A 23,816-nucleotide genomic window follows, 5' to 3' on the forward strand; every position below is an offset into this window, starting at 1 on the left:
AAGTTACTGTACATCCAATTTATATTTTTTCGCAATGACATTTTGTCATTCTTAATTAAAAATATATATTATCATAGGCCTATCCTTTTCTGATAATTCCAAGTTGCTATGGTCACGCACATAAGGTTGTTTATGTATTTAACTTGTGGCAACGAGAAATCGCTTTCGTTCATACAGTATGAAGTCATGGCCATGTGAAAAATATGTTGTTCTCTCAACATAGGATCTCATGGCCACTACTTATTATAACGTTCCCACAAGTTAATATGACATTCCCACAAATTAGTATCTTGCGGAGTTGCGGCCACGACATATTATCACGTTCTCACGAGTTTATTATGGCCACGACCAAACTAAGTGCACCTCCCGGTCACCATGTAATCTATCTAAGACCTAATATCCTGGCTTTATCTAAAACCTGTCTGTGAAACCAGGCCTGTAAGCTTCAGACATCTGCTTTTAAATACTCCAAAAATGTGTTTACTTCCATTGTGCCACATTGTAACCTCGATTTGTGCTTTAATAAGATCGATAAACAAAAATAAAAGTTTTTTTGACAGATTCATATACCCCTTTTCCACCAAGGCAGTGCTGGTGCCGGTTTGGAGCCGGTGCCTACTCGCGAACCAGTTCTTTGTGTTTCGACAGCCAAAGAACCGGTTCTCGGCCAGGAAAAGTGGTTCCAAAGCGGCACCAACTCTTTGCTGGACTAGAACCGTTCTTTTACCACGTCATGCTTACTTCGGGGGCTGGGGGCGGGGTTATTCTCGAACTTCTTCTCGCACGTAACCTCCGTCTATAGTAATCCAGACGAGCAGCACAAATGTGTTCTAAACGTCTTCTGACCCCAATATAGGATCGCAATGCCAGGAGAAACATTTGAAGAAAGACGATGTAGTCCGCCATTGTAATTGTAATGTAATTGTCCGCCATTGTAATTGTTATGCTTGAAGTTTGCGAATGCTAAGATGTATAGCAACGTACACAGTGACGTAACGATGTCGTTCGCTGGGCTCTCTAGTCAGTGGAAAAACAAACAGGTTCTGAGAAGGTTCGCAAGTTGAACCAACTTTGAACCAGCACCAGTTCCGAACCAGTTCTTTTTTGGTGGTAATAATTCTAATGTATTTATACTTTTAATAATGTTTTAGGTAGTTGTCAAGGCATAGTTTCTGATTTTCATTTGTGTTTTTATTTTTTTATTTTACAATAGTACTGATATAAAACAATTTGGGACAGGGCCATTGACCCATTGTTTAGCTCTGTGAATCACACCAAAACCACAAATACCACTTGCTGCATCCCACTCAAATACTGCCATTTTCAGGCTTTGCATTTTATTTGAAAGCAGGTAATACCTTTTCTCCATGAGTCATAAATGATGAGTGTTGAGTGGGTGCAGAGAGGGGGAAAGGTGACAAACTAACAGGAGTTTTTTGTAAGAAACATGGGCGGTATTCTCGTGTTGTGCCAGAGAAGCACATTTATACCAAGCAAAAGTCTCTCTGGATCCATTTAGTGTATTATCACACAATATGATCTGTTATCAGTAGCAAATTATCTTATGTGTTTATCAGGGTCAGTGTCAATGTTCTTCCCACTGAAACTCAGCACGCAGAAAATTACTTACCAATTAAACTGAATTTCTAGCTATTGGGTGGAATCTGCAGGGGCCGCACTTCTTTATGTCAGGTTTGGAGCTTCATAATTGGGACGGTCTGTTGCTATTCATAAATCATAGACTTAATTCAAATAACTTACTTTTTCCGCCAGTTCCTTGGATCCGAGGATTGCCTGTAGAACATAAAAACAAAGAAACGGACAAAAAAGGTCAGATTTCTGAAACACGATGGCAGTCCTCATAACCAATATATAATTGCTTACAGAGTAAAACAGTTTAATGCACCTTGGACATCATTTAAACCAAATAGAGACTAATAGTAGTTTAAATATTCGATACAATTCTGCATGATTTTTTATTCTTTTCTTATAATATAAAAATGTTTTTTTATAGCAATTTTATGCTTTTACTCGGTATGGAAAGATGGCATGTGCATCAATGTGAGGCATCATATTAAGTGCCCGGTTTCACAAACAAGGCTTAAGCCTAGTCTCAGACTAAAATGCATGTTTAAGCTGTTTTAACTGAGAGCAAATTGCACTGACATATCTTAAAATATGTTTTGCCTATATATTTTGTTATCTCACTGCAGTATAAAGAGAGATCACATAATCACAATTTTTTAGGAGGGACTGAGATGAAAGATAGAAGAGCTGAAGCCCCCTAAATAGGGTCTAGAATTGCCTATGTACGTAAAACACCTTCTCTTACTCCTTATTCTTATCTTACAAAGTTCTGCTGACCTGATGTTGGAGCACTCAAGTGTTTGCTTAATATAGATCTGTTTGTATCGTCGTATACTTTTACGGTGAGTTTCGTCAGTATAATCAACAGTGAATGAGACTCTCGAAAGAGAGCAAAATGAGGAGGAGAACTGGCAGGAAAAGAGAGGGGGAAGTGCAGTGAGGAGGGACATGATTTGAAAGAGAACATAAGCGATAGACAGAAAAACAAAAGATGTGTTTGTGGAGCACATGTGAAAGTAAATCCTTGAGTCATGTCTGAGCAGAGAAAGCAAACATAGCATAGGGAAGGCTGATCAGACTGGATAGGCATGGAAAAGAAAAGAGAAATCATTTTAAAAAAAGTACGGAAGAAAAGTGCTCAGTACCTAATCTCCAGTCATACCCTGAGATCCAGATTAGAAATAGCTGATAGTGCATACATGCACGCAAACACTAAAAACAGGGCTCTGAAAAGAACTCGAAATGGACATGGTGTTCATATAGCTACAAGCTTGCACAGGATGGAAGAGAATTATGATGACCTGTTCCAAAAACCCTAGTGGAATGAGCGCATGAATAATGCAGGGAACTTTGTTTAGCTGCAACCGTGCACGTCTCAGCTCATGAATTTCTCCTTGACGGTGAGCTCAAAAGAAAGCAATGACTGAGGAATGCTGTGATTTTAAGGGACTTTAATGCGGGGTGGATTGAGGATCTGCGTAGGAGGAAGGGGTTAATGCAGAAGTAGGCTAATGCTAGCAGCGTCCAACACAGCCTGGAACTCATTACAGTCTGTCGTAAAACACAGACTGCTATGCTACAAGACAGTAACCTGGGTCAGAGGAAAACATGGGAGCATGTTTGATTTTTTTAAGGGAAAGGCTGGAGTGTGTGTGTGCTGAGCTAAAGCTCACAGCTGTGATGCTGTCTGGTTAAAACTATGGAAAAATTCCTCAAATTAACACACACACACACACACACACACACACACACACACACACCATAATTTGTGCATGATCTCATGCACACGTAGGCAAAACATGGCGTTTTTTTTTAAGTAACGCAACTGCAAATGTATTGAACTGTACCACTTTCTTTTAAGGGTCCATAATTATGCTGTAGTTAATGATTAACTGAACACAAAGGCATATTAGCCATTATTTATGCAGAAATTAAGCTTTAACAAACCAGTAATCAATAATTAAAGGGATAGTTCACCCTAAAGTGAAAATTAAGCCATCAATCACTCATCCTGGCGTTGTTCTAATGCCGTACACCCCTAATCATATTAATTTTAGGATGAACTATCCATTTAACAGAACATGTATTAAGGGAATATTATTATTTACAACTTATCAAACATTTGAAGGAGAAATAAGCAGAAATAAGCAAATAATTAATGGTTAACTAAATGTACAGTAAATACCTTTTAGGGTTATACTTTATTTATAGTCCACTTAAGACAGTCTAAAAACTACAAGTAACTTTGCAACTACATGTCAACTAACTCTCATTAGAGTATTAGTAGACTGTTGGGTTTAAGGTTAGTAGAATAGGTTGCCATAAACTTGCAAAGTTACTTATAGTGCAAGATAGTATAAAAATGAGACATTTTCTGAGGTTTTTTATTTTTTCTTACCCATTTTTTTTTAGCTTTTCTTTCTCATTTTTTAACCTTAAACCTTATTAGATTTGTGCTTAAAACAAGAAAAATTACATTTGTGTGTAATTACAGCAGTGTGTAAAATTGAGCCACGCTGTCTAAATTCAGACAATTACTCAATTTCATACATTAATTTGCTGCTAACATTTTATCAGAGGGATGAAATGAGTAAATACTGAGACAGGAAGTGGCATGAAAGCACACGAATGGATACATCTAATGTGTGCCAATGGAGCTAATTCCTCTGTCACTACTATATGGCAGCAGAGATAAAGAGCATTTACATAATTTCCACCTCAAATGTTCTACTGTTCTTGTATGGAAGCTTGTTTCCGCCACAAAATAAAAAAAAATAAAAGATAATTGCGACTTTTTATCTCACAATTGCGAGTTTACATTTCGCAATTCTGACTTTATTTCTCAGAATTGCGAGATATAAAGTCAGAATTGCGTGTTTTAAAGTCGCAATTGTGTGTTATAAAGTCAGAATTGCGAGATATAAAGTCAGAATTGCATGAAATAAAGTCACAATTGCGTGTTATAAAGTCAGAATTCTGATCTTTTAAAATGTTTTATTCAGTGGCGGAAACAAGCTTCCATAGTTCTTGTGACTCGTTGTTTTTCCTTGCAAAAGAAAAACTACATGTTGATGCACGTGTAACTGTGTGTGGATGTAACAAGTTGCTTTGAGTGTGTTTGGCTCTAATACAGAGCCCTCTGGATGTAATTATGTTGCATGTGCAAGTGTATATGAAACAATACACGTGGCAAGCGGAGAAGATATGTGACCAGTTGGAGACCAGCTGAAGTGAATTCACCAACCAGCTTTTTATTAGCCCTGCTAATGATCATGACTCACTGCTGCCAGGAGAAACAACAAGAGCAGCCCACGCCAACATCATTGAGAAACTGCTGATGAATTGTATTTTTTTTTCCAGAGGAAAATAGCATCCAAATCCCTGGTCTAAGAAGAAGTTATTGTTATCTGGAAGACTGAACTAAGGTTATTCCTGGAGAAGGTAGAGACACAGAAACGTAGAATGATATGTTGGGGTCAGTGAAATTGCGTGTACTCTGATGCAAACTTCAGCTCTATGTCATGCACCTTTGGTAGAGTTTTGTTTATAGAGTATGGTTGGCCAGCAGAAGGATAGTTCATCTAAAAAGTCTATCATTTACTCACCCCTATGTTCCTCCAAACCAACATAATTGTTCTTTTTCCATGGAACACACGAGGAGGTATTTAGCCGAATGCCAGAGTGTCTTTTTTATCAAATCAAAAGTCCGTAGAAACAGTTTTTATAAATGGTTGCCTCCTAAAAATCGACCAAACGTTAGTCGACAAGAAGAGGCTTAGTTGGCCAAATTGTTAGACATGCAAAAATACCTAGATTAAAATGTATATATATTTAAATGGGATGAAAGATAACGAATGTATAATGTTAGCTTGCTTATTGTGCCCAAGAGCATGATCTATTTAAGTCCACATGCTATTGTAACAAGAAACTATGCTACTAACCACAGCTCGAAAGACGTAGTTCCAACCACAAAAGTTTGCGATGCTGCTTGCGAATGTTAGTTGGAATTGAAGTTTCAGGAAACGCCAAATCGCTGAACTTTGAGGGTAACGACTGAACTTGCAACCATAGTTGGATAGCAATGCTTTCAATTTTTTAAGCATGCAAAATGACCCCTAAAAATAAGAAAGAGAGCGCAAGACGGACAACATGTAGGTGCAGGAATACATGTGCACATACCAGGACTGCAGGAAGAAGAATGAAATAAATAAAAGAGGAGTGGAGGCAGAGAATGTTTGATTTCAGCACTGCTACAGCCCACTGGGCATTGTTCATAAGAATTTATGTTCATTTCCAGTTTCTGCAGAAGAGCTCGTTCAACTGCATGCTAGTGGGATGCTTAATGGCCACTAACTGTGTCATTTTTATGTTGAATATCAGGATGAGAAATATTTATCAGCCTACATCACATCTTCATCTCATCTCTTCATCTATTTATGTGCTGTAATGCTGCTGGGTTGAACCATTCATGTGTTCTAACAGGGGAAATGTACGAAAAACTCAACTGGATGCTGCACAATAGCATATTATTAGCATATTTGCCCAAAGGGTAAACCTGGTAAACCTATTATAGGCAGATCACCTCTCTGGGCTGTGTGGAGCATACACACAGGATTTGTTCAGTTTGCACCACTTTTAATTGTTGGTTAATATGCACAAATTCATTTGATGGATGTCTTTGGTCATTGTGCATCTGTGTTTCATTTCATTCAACAATTCAGTTTGTTTAAAGGGGTGGTATGATGCCTCTGTTGTATAAGTCTCAATAATAAGTCTCTGTTGTCCCCAGAGTGTGTTTGTGAAGTTTTAGTTCAAAATACCCCACATAATTTTGTACAGCATGTTAAAATTGTCCCTATCTGAGGGTCAGTAAAACAGAGGCACAGAAGGTGGAGCTTCAAGAGTTTGTGTGTGTGTGTGTGTGTGTGTGTGTGTGTGTGTGTGTGTGTGTGTGTGTGTGTGTGTGTGTGTGTGTGTGTGTGTGTTTGCAGCTCCGATTACCTCACGCAGACAAGCACTAAAATGTCAGAAACTGTTCTGCCTTTTATGTTTAAACTGAAGTCGGACAATGATGGAGAGACTCAAGAATGCAACAGGACGTTTCTGAATGGTTAGTTGATGAATTTATGTTGCTGATGTGTAGTTAACTATCTTCAAGTTATTGATTAGCATATTCTGTCATGATAATCTATAAATCGCTCTTGTGGGAACTGTTTGTAAGATGCCTACAGAGTGACATGATATATTGCATTTGTGTTACGTACTGTATTGCATGTGAAAAGACGAATGCGACAGCTTGAGCAAACTCACAAATGTGCTCTACTACAACTCTTCCTCTTCTCAACATGGACTCTGTGTTCCCGGGGGAGGGGTTTATGTAAATTTTAGGTTTTGTGATGTCACTAACCCGGGAGGAATGTCGTGTAGTCCCTACCAGCCGTTTGTTGTAGTCCTTAAAAAGCAATTTCTTTAAAAGCAAATATCTTCCTTTTCTTTGAACTTTGAGCGTCGTGTCTTGTCAGATGTTGTTTGTGCTCAAACAGCAACATTATACATTGACTAAAGTTAGAAAAGTGAAATCATAATCAACCACCCCTTTAAAAACACATCCCGAGGCCTCTTCAACATATTCCAATCCAATGTATTCTTGTTGCTTATGAATGCATCCTGTTTGTACCCCCCCTTAATAGCTCCCACTGAGAGTAAGTACATGTGTCTTCAAACACTTCAAACCATCTCAAGATCAGGATCCCACATTCAATAACTAACAACCCCTCTCTTAATTTCTGAAAGATGTATTCATTAGAGGCCCTTGCACACTTTCAGTGGCTCATGTTCAAGAGCAGCATCAAACAAATGAGTTTATGTGCTGTATCTCAATAATAACATCCATTTTTAACAATTTAACAATACTTTACCTGAGAGAAGGGATTGGGCACGAACTCCACTTGGTTCTCTGCAGCTCGTCGACTCTTGGGAGCATCTGGTGGGCACTATGGAAACACAAAGGTCACAAATCAAACCAATTTGATCCTTGTTGATACTGTTAAAGTCCCCTTATTATGCTTTTTCAGATATTACCTTTCATGTAGTGAATAACATAGCTGTTTGTGCATGTAAAATGTCTGCAAAGTTGGTCAAAGTGCACGATTAATGCACTCTCAGAAAAAAAGCAAACCCTTCAAAAGGGTTCTAATATGTACCATTTAGGTACTAATATGTACACTTTTGGAACTAATATGTACACTTTTGGTACCTATATGTACCTTTGAGGGACTAACATGCACTCTTTAGGTACAAAGGTTTACCTTTTGAAAAGGTACTGCCACATTGACAGCTTTTGTACCTTTATTTCTGAGAGTGTTATTGTCTCCCCCAAAAAACCAAGCGATTCTGAAACTGAAACAAGTCATCAGTAATTGCAGTCTTACTGGAACCCATCGCCAGCATTACTTAATATCACGGTGTATACAAGTGCTGAGGAATCCTACAGAGCCGAAATTCAGATATGGTAATAGCCGTTTCATTTCTGACGCGCTGTAAGCTGTAGAAGACAAGCGACTGGGCCATCTGACCAATCAGAGCAGACTAGACTTTCAGAAAGGAGGGGTTTAGAGAGACTGAATCCTTTATCAAACCATTTCAGACACTGAGAAAAGAAGTGATACTGCAATGTATATTATGAGAAAATGAAAGTGTTTTTATTACCTTGGATACATGTAAACCTATTCTAGGAGACCTCCAAAACAAAATTAGGAACTTTTAAAATGGCATAATGGGGCACTTTAAATAAAATGATTTCATCAACTGAAATAAAGCTGAAATAAAATATAAATATTAGCTGAAAAACGTCAGAAATTAGAAATGTTACTAAACTAAATACCTGAAATAAGTTTGTTTAAATTACGACACGACTAGAAAGCTAAATAGCTAATATTAAAAACACTAAAACTAATAAAAATGTAGTAAACTAAAATAAAAACTAGTAAAAATGACAAAAGCACAAAACTAAATTTCATAAAACTTAAATGCAAATATAAAAAATAAACGCTACTTCAAAATATGAATACATACCATAATAGTACATAAATAATACAGAAAAAATTACATTGGATTGTACTGTAAATCAATAAATCCTTCTCATGCACAATTCCTGGTATTGATACTTTCAACAAATGTGTTCTTTGAAGAAATCTGCGACCCAAGACATCTTTTCCTCTGCGTCTCAAAGATGTAATCGCTAACTCCTCTGCTTTTAAAAAGCCATGTTAGAGCACATGCTTTTGGGGGAAATAGTTGCTCTTGTTTCTATTTTAAACACTGCTCGCAGGGAGCTTTGAGCATCCGCCTCAAAACAACAGAGCACAAAGAACTTTGTTAGCTTACATTCACAAAAAAACCTTCATGTTTTAGTCACATGGATTTAATGTTATTCGTATCTTACCTCACAAACTGGCAGGTAACATGTAAAGGGAATAATCACTGAATCATCTTTTCAGACTAAAAATGGTCCATCTGGCACACAACTAATGATATCTAATAGTTCTTGGCTGTGAAATATCCTCTGATCCAAAATTGCAGCAAATTCAAAATACCAGCTCAGAGTTGGCTGTAGCCATTCCCATGTGCACTTCCTTTGTCAAATAAGTTTCACAGGTGACGTTTCCTGATCTCTACCTTCTTTGCTATTCAGTCTGTGGGTGGCTGGATGCTTTTCATACAGGCTGAAGTTATCTGCAAATGTGACACATTCCTGTGAGCCGTTTTGATTCAGCAAGTCTTGCCAAAGCTCTGATCAATTCAGAAAGGAGAAACGCACCAAATTCCAAATCCTCAAATAAAGCAGCACTCCCACATCGATGACTCAGGCGCTGTTCCTCCACCACAGCTGTCCCGATGGAAGCTGAGCCGCTGCTGGAGCTTGATCCATCAAGTACAACTACTACAATGCTTTTTTGACAGAAAGAACGCATCCATTCCCTTAGCAAAACATGAGCTTTGCCTCTGCTGTGATCATTGAAAACATGTGCAAGTGTTTCATCAGCTTGGGTGAAATATTACTTTACAATGCTGGGAAAAACACTCACCTTTTTTGATATATTTTTTGATTATATTTCTTTTACCTACATATACTTGGTCTGTGGTAAGTTCAATCCCTTAGGGTAAATCATCCAATGGTTTATTGCAAATGCATGAGACCATTCATTGTTAAATGACTCTGTATAGGAATCAACTTTTACTTTGTTACAAAGTTACTTTGATGCAAACTGCTTCAATAAACATTGTCCAGACAAGTGTTGTTTTTGTTGTGTACATCTCATTTTAAACTGGAATAGGTACATCCTTCCATTATATTGGCCGTGATGCACCCTGCTTTCTATATATCAGTATACAAAGCCATTTAAAAGCCCATAGCAGACAACCACTAATAGAAATGACCTCACCACACCAAATATATTTGATATTTTGCTTAATACCATGTATAAGAGCATTTTCTGAGGTTTAAACAGACATTATTACCCGAGCTCCAGGTATCTCGCAGCAGGCCTCCTGGATAGCCAAAGAGGGGTCACAATACACCATCACTTGCTGAACATCAATCTGAAAAAAAGAGAAAAAGAGAATGCATATTAAAAGCAGACCAAGAACAGAGATAATGAGCTTTTTAAATCCTGGACCCCCCACCCCCGCTTTACATATGACCATTTACATGATCATTTCTCTAAGTGGTTGGATTAACAAACTAATTAATTAGTAATGGATGAAGCTCGTTTAGGCTACCACGGGCTGTTCTTTTCATCTTTTTCGAGCTGAGTGAGCTCAGTAGTGTTAGCCCTGAAGAGAAGCGCCTGTAGTCTTCCTGTCTCTCATACATCCACAGACACACCCCTGCCACATTTCCCCTGCAGACAGGACGCCTAAGGCAAAACCTGCGGGAAGCCGGCTTATAGGAAACTTCTACTTCCGACTACTCTATTAGCATTGTAGCACTTAATTAACAGAGGAGCTGGAAGCTTCTGCAGTCATTCATCTAATTGACATCCTTGTACTCTAAGCCTTGTAAAAAAAAAAGGCTTACAACACTTGTAGGATCACCAGAGGTCCTCACCTCCACAGGGGCAGCATCAGTAGCCCTCATACCCAACAGCGTGTGTCCATTGATGGGCAATTGGCCACGGAGCTCCAGAGGCTTGTTCTCGATGGAACTGCAGTCCACGTGCAAGGAGGCCGCATTACTCTGCAGGCTCAGAGCCACCTTGTGCCAGCGCATGTCCATCAGGGATTGCACACCGTCACCTTCGAACACGCATCCCACCATAGACCCTTCGGGGTCAGCCCCTCTCGCCCGCAGGGCCAGGTTGCCATCTGGACCATTCCAGTCCAGTGAGAACTAAATAAGCGTGATAAATAGAGAAAAAGAGCGTTTTATTTATAAAATGTGATTTGGTTGAAGCTGCAGTACAGGGTCCAAGCTTTTTTCCCATACACTTTTTGGTCATTAACATTTCTTTCAGTCATGTTTTTTATTGTTTCATAACAATAAACTACCGTTCGAAGGTCAGTAAGAATTCAGTTTGCTGTTCATTTGAACTTTCGATTCATCACAAAATCCTGAAAAAACAATGCATCATGGTTTCCACTAAAATATTAAGCCGCACAAATATTTCCGACATTGATAATAAGAAATGTTTCTTGATCAGCAAATCAGCATATTAGAATGATTTCTGAAGGATCATGTGACACTGAAGACGTGAATAAAATTCAGCTTTCCCATTACAGGACTAAATTACATTTGAAAATATAATCAAATAGAAAAAAATATTACTTTTTTTACTCATGATATACTCATTTTAAGATTGAGTTCCCTTTCTTAAGATGACTTTATCTTTATATAAAAAAACATTCTTGTACTTAACTTTAACTTCTTTTATTTATGTGCCAAAGACAAATTTCTCGCATAAAAAGACAATAACTCAAACACAGAGTTAGTTTTCAAAACATAATGTTAGTTTCTTGCTGTAGTATAATAATCAAGCACTATCTTGCTGTTAAATTGAAATATATTTTATTAAAAGCAGCATACAAGAATTCTATACAAGTGTCACGTGCTAACTTCTGCACCACTCAGTCCGAATATCTAACAAATAATCAGCGATTCGAATTTTATGATTTAACACGCTGCCCAATAGTTATCAGTTCCTGAAGACACAAATCTATAGACTTGAGGGGAAAGTGGACACACACCTGAGGATACCCTTGCTCATCGGATATCTGGAACAGGTAAATGTTGTCATTCAAAGATTTCTTCTTCAGCAACATGGTGAAGACCAGGGTGAACTCCTCTGGAAGTCCATGAGGAAACACTTGACTGAGGAGACAAGCATGTGGTTAGACTGCAGCACACGAACACACAAATAAACGTGGAGCAGGTGGGTTGTAATAGTACAGAATCAGTCTGAATGGTAGCAGTAGTGGGAGCATCTCTGTATTGATGGTGGTGTGGCTACAGATAGAGGGATAATAACCCCTGACACTAATTTTGAAGAGAAATGCAGCTCAGCAATCCTCATCTTCATTCTCAACTATCTCTCTCTAGATAAACAGTTTGCCTGCCTCTTGGTGGGTCAAGGGCAGACAAACTCCAGGAATGTGTTTACCATCCCAAGTACACACACAGTGTGAGAGTGCTGAAAAGTAATAACAGTGAGGCTGGCCTCCTTAAGGAAAAAATAAAATCAGGCCTAAGCACTGGATAGAGAGAGAGAGAGAGTTTGTACAGGATGAAACTTGTTATGACAGGGGGAGAGGTACACATTGTTTTAAAAGATTTCTTGTTGATATTACTGAACAAAACTGCTCCACTGAAAGGGCCATCATAAATCAAAGATTAACTATTTTCCATTTAATTATTAGAGATAGCAGATCTGAGACACTTTACAGAGGTGCATGATATATTGGTTGGAAAGTTCAAAATGTTCAGTTTTTTTAGCCATTAATTTGTTACAGTATATTTGATTGCTGCATTTTCTTTTATATAATATGTGCGTAAGAACTAAAAAGCCTCATGTGCACGGTATGTAAGTGTGGCCTTTAAAACAGCAGTGTAATATTTCTGTGTTTTTAAAATTGCTTTAAAACTTTTGAAATGCAGCATGCGTCATTTTTAAAACAATGGACCTATGAGAATCTAGAAGATAAGCATATTTACTTACAGACGAGCCTTGGGTTTATATTAGCAACGAGCAAAAAATTTGCATTTTATATTAGCAACAAAGAGTTAATACTCTGCTGAACTCTGTCAAGCATTTCATAAAGAACACACAACGGTTCACACGTTGTTGTTTTTTGTTTTTTTCTAAAAGAAATTAAAATTCATTAAATCGATCAAAAATTAAAAAGACATTTCTGTCTTGGCATGGTAATGGATAGGACAATGTTGATATGTTTGGTCATGGCCCGAATGGATCCGCTACGCTGCTGCTGCTGCTGCAGAGCAAGTACAGGACTTGCTACTGCCAACACATACACGACACACTGCTATGAGAGAGTAAGACTGTTGCTGTACAATAGCATGCATGAATTAACCATAGCAAATCTATACAGGTGGAGCTGGGGAAGGTGAAGGGTTTCTGAAAGTGCGCTCCAAACTGCCATGGCAGATGCTGACCAAGCATTTGAAAGTTGAGCAGCAAGATCATAGGCTACTGATACAGCAGGAACCAATAAGCTATAGTCCAATAGAGAATGAAGTGATCACAAGCAGACTGAGTTAAAGGAGAACTCCGGTCAATTTTAACATTGAGCTCTTTTTTTTGTACATTTGGAGTGCTGTCAATACAGAGAACAACGACAAAAATCGGTGTTGCCTACACCGAGTTAATCTATTTTTAAAATTTGCACCCTGTTGACTTCAATGGGGCAAGTTTTAAACCTGCTTTTAGCCTCTTAACATCCTTGATGTGTCATTACAAGTGCACAGGTCATGTGAGTAATTCCTTCAGAGTGAACACGAGTGGATCTGACTGCAGGAGATCAAGTTAAGTCAAGTCAAGTCAAGTTTATTTATATAGCGCTTTTCACAACACAGGTTGTATCAAAGCAGCTTCACAGTAATAAATTAGAACAATACATCAATGTTTGTTTCTAGTGGAACGTCTACGTTTGGTAATGCTGATCAATAGTATCGTTGATTGATTAATTAAATTAAATATCCCCAAATATCCCCAACTGAGCAAGCCAAAGGCAACAGTGGCAAGGAACCGAAAAACTCCATCAGGTGACCTAATGGAGAAAAAAAAACCTTGGGAGAACCCGGGCTCAGTCGGGGGCCAGTTCTCCTCTGGCGTTTATGAACTAGAGGTCGGATTTAACTGTAGGATTAAAAGTATTATATGAATGCCTGGCTGAAGAGATGCGTCTTTAATCTAGTTTTAAACTGGGAGAGCGAGTCTGAGCAACGAACAGTATCAGGAAGGCTATTCCAGAGTTTTGGTGCTAAATGTGAAAATGCTCTCCCTCCTTTGGTGGACCTAGATATCCTAGGTATGACCAAAAGCCTCGAATTTAGTGACCTTAAAGAGCGCGATGGATTATAGGGCGATAGAAGATCCGTTAAATAGACTGGAGCTAAGCCGTTTAGGGCTTTATAAGTCAGTAGCAATACCAATTAATACGGGACTTTATAGGTAAACAATGTAGGGATGATAAAATCTGTGTTATATGATCATATTTTCTTGATCTAGTTAGAACTCTAGCGGCGGCATTTTGGACTAACTGTAGCTTGTTTATTGAGGATGCAGGACAACCGGCTAATAACGCATTACAGTAATCTAGTCTCGAGGTCATGAATGCATGAACTAACTTTTCTGCGTCAGAAACTGATAGCATATTACGTAGCTTAGCAATGTTTCTAAGGTGGAAAAAGGCTGTTCTTGTAACATGAAATATGATTTTCAAAAGACAGGTTGCAGTCTAATATAACACCCAGGTCTTTTACTGTAGAGGATGAAGTAACAGGACATCCTACTATGTTAAAGTTGTATTGTGAGAGGTTTTGTGGGTGGTTTTTTGAACCGATAAGTAGTACCTTTGTCTGGATTTAATAAAAGAAAATTATGCGTCATCCAATCTTTTATATCTTTAACACACTCTGTCAATTTGGATAATTTAGCGTTTTCATCTGGCCGTGATGAAATATATAGTTGAGTGTCATCAGCATAACAATGGAAACTAATTCCATGTTTCCTTATAATATTTCCAAGTGGCAGCATATATATTGAGAATAATAGAGGGCCTAACACAGATCCCTGCGGCACTCCATAGTTTACTGGAGTTATGATAGATTTTTCTCCATTTAAATAAACAAAATGGTAGCGGTCAGATAAATACGATCTAAACCAGCTTAATGCTTGTCCTTGAACACCAGTATAATTTTGTAGTCGATCTAAGAGTATTGTATGATCTATAGTATCGAACGCAGCACTAAGATCAAGTAAAACTAATATTGAGATACAGCCTTGGTCAGAAGCTAAAAGTAAATCATTTGTGATTTTAACGAGCGCAGTTTCAGTGCTATGATGCGGCCTGAACCCAGACTGAAACTTTTCATAGGTGTCATTTTCTTGTAAGAAAGAGCCCAGTTGAGCGGACACAACTTTTTCTAGTATTTTAGACATAAAAGGTAGATTTGAAATGGGTCTATAATTTACTAGATTATTCGGATCTAATTGTGGTTTCTTAATGAGAGGTTTTATAACTGCCAGTTTAAATGTTTTTGGAACATAACCTAAAGATAAAGACGAGTTAATAATATTGAGGAGAGGCTCTTCCACTACAGGTAACACTTCTTTCAATAGCTTAGTTGGTATAGGATCTAGTAAACATGTTGTTGTTTTAGATGAAGTAAAAAGTTTATTTAACTCTTTTTGTTCTATAGTCGTGAAGCACTGTAATTGTTCTTGCGGGGTGATAATTGAGGCTGAATCATAAGGCGCGATTGAGGATTGAACGTTTACAATTGTGGTTCTGATGTTTTCTATTTTCTCAGTGAAGAACTTCATGAAATCATTACTACTAAACTGTAATGGAATATTTTGTTCAGGAGACATCTGTTTATTTGTTAGTCTCGCCACGGTGTTAAATAAGAACTTAGGATTGTTATGGTTGTTTTCTATTAGTTTGCGTAGATGCTCAGCCCTGGCCGCTTTTAGGGCCTTTTTATAACGTGACATACTGTCTTTCCATGCGATTCTAAAGACCTCTAAGTTGGTTTGTTTCCATTTACGCTCTAAATTACGGGTTTCTCTCTTTAGAACACGCGTAGTATTGTTGTACCATGGTGCTTTACTTTTCTCTCTGACCTTTTTTAATCTAATGGGCGCAACAATATCCAATGATCCAGAGAGAATGGTGCTCATAGTGCTAGTTAATTCCTCAAGTTCATCTGTTTGTTTAGGTTCAGGCAGCAGCTGAGACAGATCCGATAAGCTGTTTGAAAAATTATCTATGGTGGATGGAAGGATTGTTCTGCCTAATCGATAACGCGGCGCACCATGATATATTACAGGAGTACGTAATATGCAAGTTACCATGTAATGGTCAGTGACATCGTCACTTTGTGGAATGATATCTATATCGGTTGGATCGGTTCCATGTGATATAATTAAATCGAGTGTATGATTAAATCGATGAGTCGGTCCGGTAATGTTTTGCTTGACCCCAAAGGAGTTTAATAAATCCGTAAACGCAGCCCCTAACGCATCATTTTGATTATCTACATGGATATTAAAGTCTCCAACAATTAATGCTTTATCGAAGTTAACTAATAGGTCTGAGAGAAAATCTGCAAACTCTTTTAGGAAATCAGCGTAAGGCCCAGGCGGTCTATATACGGTAGCCAAGGCTAGAGATAATAGGGATGTTTTTCGAACATCTAAGAGCGTAACATTTAGTACAAGTACTTCAAATGAAATAAACTTATAACCCGTTTTCTGAGTAACATTGAGAAAATCTCTATAGATTGTTGCAACACCGCCGCCACGACCATTCAGACGGGGCTCGTGCTTATAGGAGTATCCTGCTGGAGTAGACTCATTTAAACCAAAATAATCATTTGGTTTAAGCCAGGTTTCAGTAAGGCAAAGTACATCGAAGCTATTATCTGTGACTATTTTATTTACAATAACTGCCTTAGGTGTGAGTGATCTAATGTTTAGAAGACCTAGCTTTAAAAATTGTTTTTGATTACCAATAGCAACATTTTCTGGTTTAATAACAATTAGATTTTTTCTAGATCCTGCAGTAGATTTATGATTTGATCTCACTAAACGAGGAATAGACACAGTTTCTATGCAATGTTCTACACTATTTATATCAGTTAAATTGGTGCAGCAGAGACTATGATTTGGACTTTTGTTTACTAGTCAAAAGGTATTTAACATTTTGGAGATGTTATCTGACAGAAGATCCGATCCGAATCTGCTTGGGTGTAAGCCATCAGCACGGTAAAGCCTAGGATGCTCCCAAAACAGATTCCAGTTATTTACAAAGAGAAGTTTCTGCTCATTGCACCATGACATTAACCATTCATTAAGCGCAAATAATCTACTAAACTTTTCATGACCTAGTCGGTACGTGGGAAGCGGTCCTGACACAATAATCGTTATATCAGGCGATGTGCTGCGTACCGTATCGATCAGATTCCTGAAGTCTTTCTTCAGAACCTCCGTTTGGCGCAGTCTGATGTCGGCCCCTCCCGCGTGCAGGACAACGGTTCCGACGCACTCTTTCAGAATCTCGGGAACGTGAGCAGCGATTTCAGAAACACGAGCACCAGGAAAGCAGTGACTATGCACCTTACTTTTATTTAATGTAACGTGTACGTGTCGAACGATGGAATCGCCGATGATCACAGCATCGCGTTCTGTTTCGCGAGATGTGAAAGAAATGTATAAAAATTATGTTATTTAAGCCAGCGCACATACCTGTGTTTACATCCTGTTTTCGGGTGAAGTCCAAAGTAGTCGATTGCCGAGTTCACGCGTGTGATCATAGGTACTAACCCTATGCGCGTGAACTCGGCGATCGACTACTTTGGACTTCACCCGAAAACAGGATGTAAACACAGGTATGTGCGCTGGCTTAAATAACATAATTTTTATACATTTCTTTCACATCTACTGCAGTCAGATCCACTCGTGTTCACTCTGAAGGAATCACTCACATGACCTGTGCACTTGTAATGACACATCAAGGATGTTAAGAGGCTAAAAGCAGGTTTAGTACTTGCCCCATTGAAGTCAACAGGGTGCAAATTTTAAAAATAGAATAACTCGGTGTAGGCAACACCGATTTTTGTCATTGTTCTCTGTATTGACAGCACTCCAAATGTACAAAAAAAAGAGCTCAATGTTAAAATTGACCGGTGTTCTCCTTTAAGGACCGACCTATTAGTTTGCGCCATCTAGAGTTTCAAGACATAACTTTGTATAATGTTAAAAACTATTTCTACTTCAAAAAATGCTGTTCTTTTTAACTTTCTATTCATCAAAGAATCCTGAAAAGAAACCTGTTTTCAACATTGGTGAAAATAAAAGTTAGCCTGGGTGCCAGCCCGAACCCCGCCCACAACATTTTTTGGTCGGGAATTTCGGTCTGGACTTGATCCGTTGAGGAGTAATTATGCTCGGCTCCCAAAAGGCAGAGCCAATCAAATTGCCAGGGCGGGCTTTAATCCTGATGGACAGATGATCTGCGGTTACGTAATCACCCACGTCACCAAAGAGCGCTTGATTTGAATTAGTTTACAACAAAGACGACTGCAGCTGGAGAATTGAGATTTCACGAGTTCACACTTACAAATAAGTCAGATAGAATAAATGTGTATATGACGTGTTGTCCGAGGAGAGGGCTGTGGGCTCGGTAGCCATAGTCCCCCCGTATTCCTGGTTGTGAGAGAACAAGCCAAGACAACAGTGAGGATTCGGGGTGGTGGAGGGATGCTGAAAAACTGTCAAGGAGTGTTAGGTAAGTTGACAGAGTGAATATGCTTCCTCATGCTGATATAGGGTAACGTTAGACATGGTATTGTTTGATGACAAGTTGATATTGGATTGATTATTTGTACGTGCTTCTCCCGAACTTTGTTTATGAAACATCATGTGTAGATTCCGCCATCGCGTCTGTTATAGAAGATATCCACAGCGCATTCATTTTAAAAGAGAAACAGAGAGCCGCGACATTTTGTTGGTTGAAAATATGAATGAAGAACATGCGTCATTTACTCCATTGCTCTGATTGGTTGTAGGTCTATCCAATTGAGTGCAGAGGGCTTTTTTTCTGGTTCGGTTAAGACACGCCCCATAATAAAAGCCCTATGAAGCAGTATCAGACTCACATTCTGACTAGAATATGAGTATGACGAAGTCAGGCTAAATAAGTTTCTTGAGCATCAAATCAGCATATTAGAATGATTTCTGAAGGATCATATGACACTGAAGACTGCTAGCCTGGGTTTCCCCATGCTGCCTTGCACGCAGCGCGATTTTATTCACGCTGCTAGGCAGCCTGGATACCATGGACCAGATTTTCCCCTCAAAATGGGAACCAATCACAGAACGGGGAGGGAGCAGCAAGACGATGACGACGTCAATGCGACACACCAAAGCAGTTTGTTTATATCTATGGATCCAACATGGCATCAGACGCGAAGTTACCTTTCGAAGCAGCCTTAGATAGTGTTCTAAGTAGTTCAGAACGCAAGTTTATTTCGTCTTCTTCCTCGTCGAATTTCTGTCGCTCTACATACGTCATCTGGTATAATTGAAACGATTGGCTTAGAGCTACGTACAGGCGCATTTGATAGACATTCGTAGCGCCCAATAAACGGCTCTGGGCATTCGTAAACCACGCCTCAAATACGAGAAAATGAACATATGGTTCCCAGACCACGTCTCAATGAGAAAGAGGTCTGACATTAGCCAGGCTAGAAGACTGCAGCAATGATGCTGAAAATTCAGCTTTGCCATCTCAGGAAAGGCTAATTTCAAAAACATTCAAAAATCTTACCAACTTCCAACTTTTGAATGGTAGTGTATGTGTGAATAAAACAAACACACTTGTTGCAGACCTTTCCAATGATGTCAAATTCATATTGTGATTTGTATGGTTATACTGTACAACAAATACTGTAATGGTTATTGTGAGAATTTTTCATAAATTTAAAACAGAACATTTCTAATTTGTTAGCTAATTAAAAATAATTTGTCATTTCGCCTATATTCATTGTAAAGAACGGTGCTTTTAAACAACACTTATTAGGTGTCCAGTGAGTAGTTGTAATAAATTAGCTAATTAGCTAGAAAACGCAAAATGCTTCATTATCAGGATCAACCACAACAAGCTGCTGACTATCTGTTATTCTTATCAGACCCCAAATTTACTTCTTCTCGAACACAAATACAAAGACATGTGAAAACACATTCAATCTCTCTACCAGGTGAGATGAAATCCTAGATAAAGGAAAGCAAGAGGTAGACAGTTCTATTACAGGCCAAGTCTAAGCTAAAAGAATGACTAACACAGAGGTGGACGAACAATTTATACACCATCTGCAGTTATCACATATCAGAGACCAGCTGACAAGACTTTACATTACACTTTATCTTATAGAAAGAGAATAGAGGAGAGCATTTATGTAGGAAGAATCTAGTCTCTCTCTCCCTCTCTCTCTCTCTCTGCAGTAAGCCGACCATGTCGAGTGAGTTTCAAGTGTAGGCTCCGCTCTCTTCCTCTGGCTGAGAGATGAGATTTAGAGCAGGAGAAAAAGAGCTCAGGTTTCAAATGGGGAAAGCACCTGGGGCTCTGGAAAACCCATTCTTAGAGAGGAACTCCCTGATTATGGAGGGATTTGGGTATGCCTGTGTATACTGCATGTGTATCTTTCAGAAGGTCAAACCGTACAACTTTCCACCAAAAGACAACTATTAGTGCAGCTAAAAGAGATATGAAATGGAGAAAGAAAGCATTTTGGAAACTAACATATATGTGACCCTGGATCACAAAACCAGTCACAAGTCGCACGGGTATATTTGTGGCAATAGCCAACAATACATTGTATGGGTCAAAATTATAGATTTTTCTTTTAGGCCAAAAATCATTAGGATATTAAGTAAAGATCATGTTCCATTAAGATATTTTGTAAATTTCCCACTGTTATTATATAAAACATTTATTTTTGTGAGTAAATGCAGCACAATCACGAACATAAATGGACAACTTTAGATGCGATTTTCTCAATATTTAGATTTTTTTGCACCCTCAGATTCCAGATCTTCAAATAGTTGTATATCGGCCAAATATTGTCCTATCCTAACAAACCATACATCAATGGAAGGCTTATTTATTCAACTTTCAGATGATGTTTAAAAAAATTGACCCATGTGACTGGTTTTGTGGTCCTGGATCACATATTAGCAATTCTGACCACATTTTGTGAAATTGTTGAGATTTTATTCTGAAACTCCATAGGAGACACATCAGTCGTGTTTCAAACGATGCACTATATGCACATACTATGCACTATATACTCTTCTATTCTATTCTGATAGTCCCTCCATGTTTCTATTCTGTACTGTAATGTCAGTGTGTCATGCAAAGTAAAGGGATTAATTCAAACTATAGTCTTGCATAGCCTGATCTGTAGTCTTTAGTCTTACATATACTTTATAATCAAACTATTAAAACAGTGTATTTTTGAACGAATGGTAAATTGCAGAACTGGTGCAAACATATCCACATCGCTTACGGTCAGATGCTTTCTTAACCGCTGCTTTCTCACTGCTCTCATTTTGTTGTGTGTTTATTTTGTTATTGAGAGGAAAGTGTGCAGCACATATTTACATATTCATTATAATGTTAAGCGTCGCTCTCAGCAGCGTGGATGGCGTCTCAATGTTCATTAACAGTATATTGCTGCAAAGGTAAATGCACAAATTGGGACACATCTCATATAAGAGATGAGTTGATGGTCTCGCCAGACTTCCACCAAACATCTGGATCCAAATTCCTAACCTTTAAGTAACATTTCTTGCAATGCACCATCAGCACAAAGATAAGCTGTGTCAAATCCTAATGTTTTTTTGCAACTGCCAAGCTGCTTTAGCTAAAGAGAGCGGCAGAGAACAGTTATCATCTTATGACAGGGAGATAAACAGTTGCTCAATCACTATTAGAGAAAAAAAGATCACATATCTAAACATCAGAATAATGGATAACTAATAGCTTTGAGGGATATATATATACATACATACTCTCTACATTATGTATCCAAGCATCCCATAGAATGTGATGATACCAATGCAGCTATTTGGATCTTATTTTAAAAACAAATTTAAAGGTCCCGTTTTTTGTGTGTTTTTGAAGCTTTGATTGTGTTTACAGTGTGCAATATAACATGCGTTCATGTTTCGCGTGTAAAAAAACAGTATTTTTCACACAAATTACTTATCTGTATACTGCAGTTTTCACTGTTCTAAGAACGGGCTGATAACTTCCTTGTTCTATGAAGTCCCTCCTTTAGAAATACGTAACGAGTTCTGATTGTGCCAGCGGTTCCTGTGTTGTGATTCGACAGCAGCTTAGCGCACGTTGCCCGGAAAGGTCACGCCTCTTACCATAACGTGGAGATGCATGCGCTCAGGGAAGGCCAAACAAAGGTGATTTGACTCCGGGATGAAAATAACAGCGTCTCGACGACATGGCGACAAACACACTCTACAAACGCAACTCTTCCTCTTCTCCGTGGGAGTGCAACAAGACCACGCCCCCTTTTTTTGTGTATTCCTGTGGGCGGAGTTTAGTCAAAAAACTGTTCTAGTGACATCATTAAAGGGATGTAGTCCAAACCGGCCATTCGATGTAGGCGACTTCTGTTAAATAAAATATCTCGCTTGGAATTGAACTTTGAGCTTAATAATTTTACAGATATTATTTATACTCTAACAACAACATTACACACTAACTAAAGTTTGAAACATGGGATCATGAAGAACGGGACCTTTAAATGATCAGAATATCTCCCACTTTGCCTGTAGTCACCATATCTTCCTTCAGAAAAATGTTAGAGGATTGTTAGATGATTAACACTTATTCGATTAGCATGAGATATAAATCTGAAAGTTAGCCTGTACAACACAAAGTTAACTTCCTCAGGGAAAAGAAGTTCTCCTGTCCAAATAGGGCTTTTGAAGGACATGATTTTGTGTGTGTGTGTGTGTGTGTGTGTGTGTGTGTGTTCATGATATACTGTATTCACTACAGATTGACGACAGAGCAAGTACAAAAAGAGTATAAAAACGCTCTACAGTCCAGCACAAAAGCTTCAGTATTACTCTTCTGACCTATTTGGCTCAAACACTCAAGCTCTCATTTCTGTTAAGTCTACATGAGAAAAGGATAACAGGAAATTCTAAGGAAGCTGATGTGTAGTCTAAACCAATGCAAACCGAACTTCTCATCCCAACATACAGTACCAGAGAACTCAGAGGAAACAGAACCCGTTAGCTTATATCAATGACATTTTTCATCTATGCACGGCTCAATAAAAGCATTGTCATAAAACGGATTGTTACTGTGGCTTGAGGTCTCACCAAAAGCACTTAAAGTTATTGTTAATAAAAAATTTAACAGCGTTTCTGTGTAAAAGCACAAAGCAGCATGTAATCTGCTGAAATGTTTATTTGCAGAGAGATGGACGTAACATAAGGAGGAAGTCAAAATCTCTCTGGTGACATTATTGTGATTCTTTCATGGTGCTACCATAAATGTTAAACCAAATAACAGTCAACAGCCAGGAATTCAAGGCTTGTACAGACCTGCTAATACTTTGGTAGTTCTGCAATTATATTTTATTGAACTGCATTGCTTTTAGAGGATGAACGGACTCCATAGTCTGAGAGAATGTAGTTTTTTTTCTATTGTAGACCCTAAAGGGTCACAGGAAAAGACAGAAATAACCATTCCCTCTGTCCAAAACTAGAAAATAGATAAGACAAATAAGAAGAGGAAAGGTAAAACATTTACTCTGTAGGTTGGATGAGTTGGACTTTCCCAAGGCGAAGGATGACAGGCCCTCTCAGATTTCGGATCTTCTTGACCTCGCTGTTCTTCAGCAGGGAGAAACGCCGCGCCAGATTGAAACCTGCGGATTGGACGATCAATCCATTTACCAC

General features: G+C 38.4%; 1 protein-coding gene across 4 annotated transcripts in view; it reads right to left on the bottom strand.

Annotated features, from left to right (window-relative positions):
• The window catches only part of col16a1 (collagen, type XVI, alpha 1), a 77,407-nt gene that overhangs the window by 40,494 nt on the left and 13,097 nt on the right, over positions 1-23,816 (bottom strand). For all 4 annotated transcript variants that reach the window (XM_081377083.1, XM_081377081.1, XM_081377082.1 and 1 more), the window contains exons 4-9: positions 23,668-23,785; positions 11,833-11,956; positions 10,697-10,978; positions 10,108-10,188; positions 7,506-7,580; positions 1,762-1,794 (exon numbers count right to left, since the gene is read on the bottom strand). In XM_081377083.1, the coding sequence (XP_081233209.1) occupies positions 1,762-1,794; positions 7,506-7,580; positions 10,108-10,188; positions 10,697-10,978; positions 11,833-11,956; positions 23,668-23,785 (713 nt within the window). The remainder of the gene's footprint in view (positions 1-1,761; positions 1,795-7,505; positions 7,581-10,107; positions 10,189-10,696; positions 10,979-11,832; positions 11,957-23,667; positions 23,786-23,816) is intronic.

The sequence above is a fragment of the Scardinius erythrophthalmus genome, assembly GCF_964197995.2.
Source record: "Scardinius erythrophthalmus genome assembly, chromosome: 10".
Taxonomy (NCBI): Eukaryota; Metazoa; Chordata; class Actinopteri; order Cypriniformes; family Leuciscidae; genus Scardinius; species Scardinius erythrophthalmus.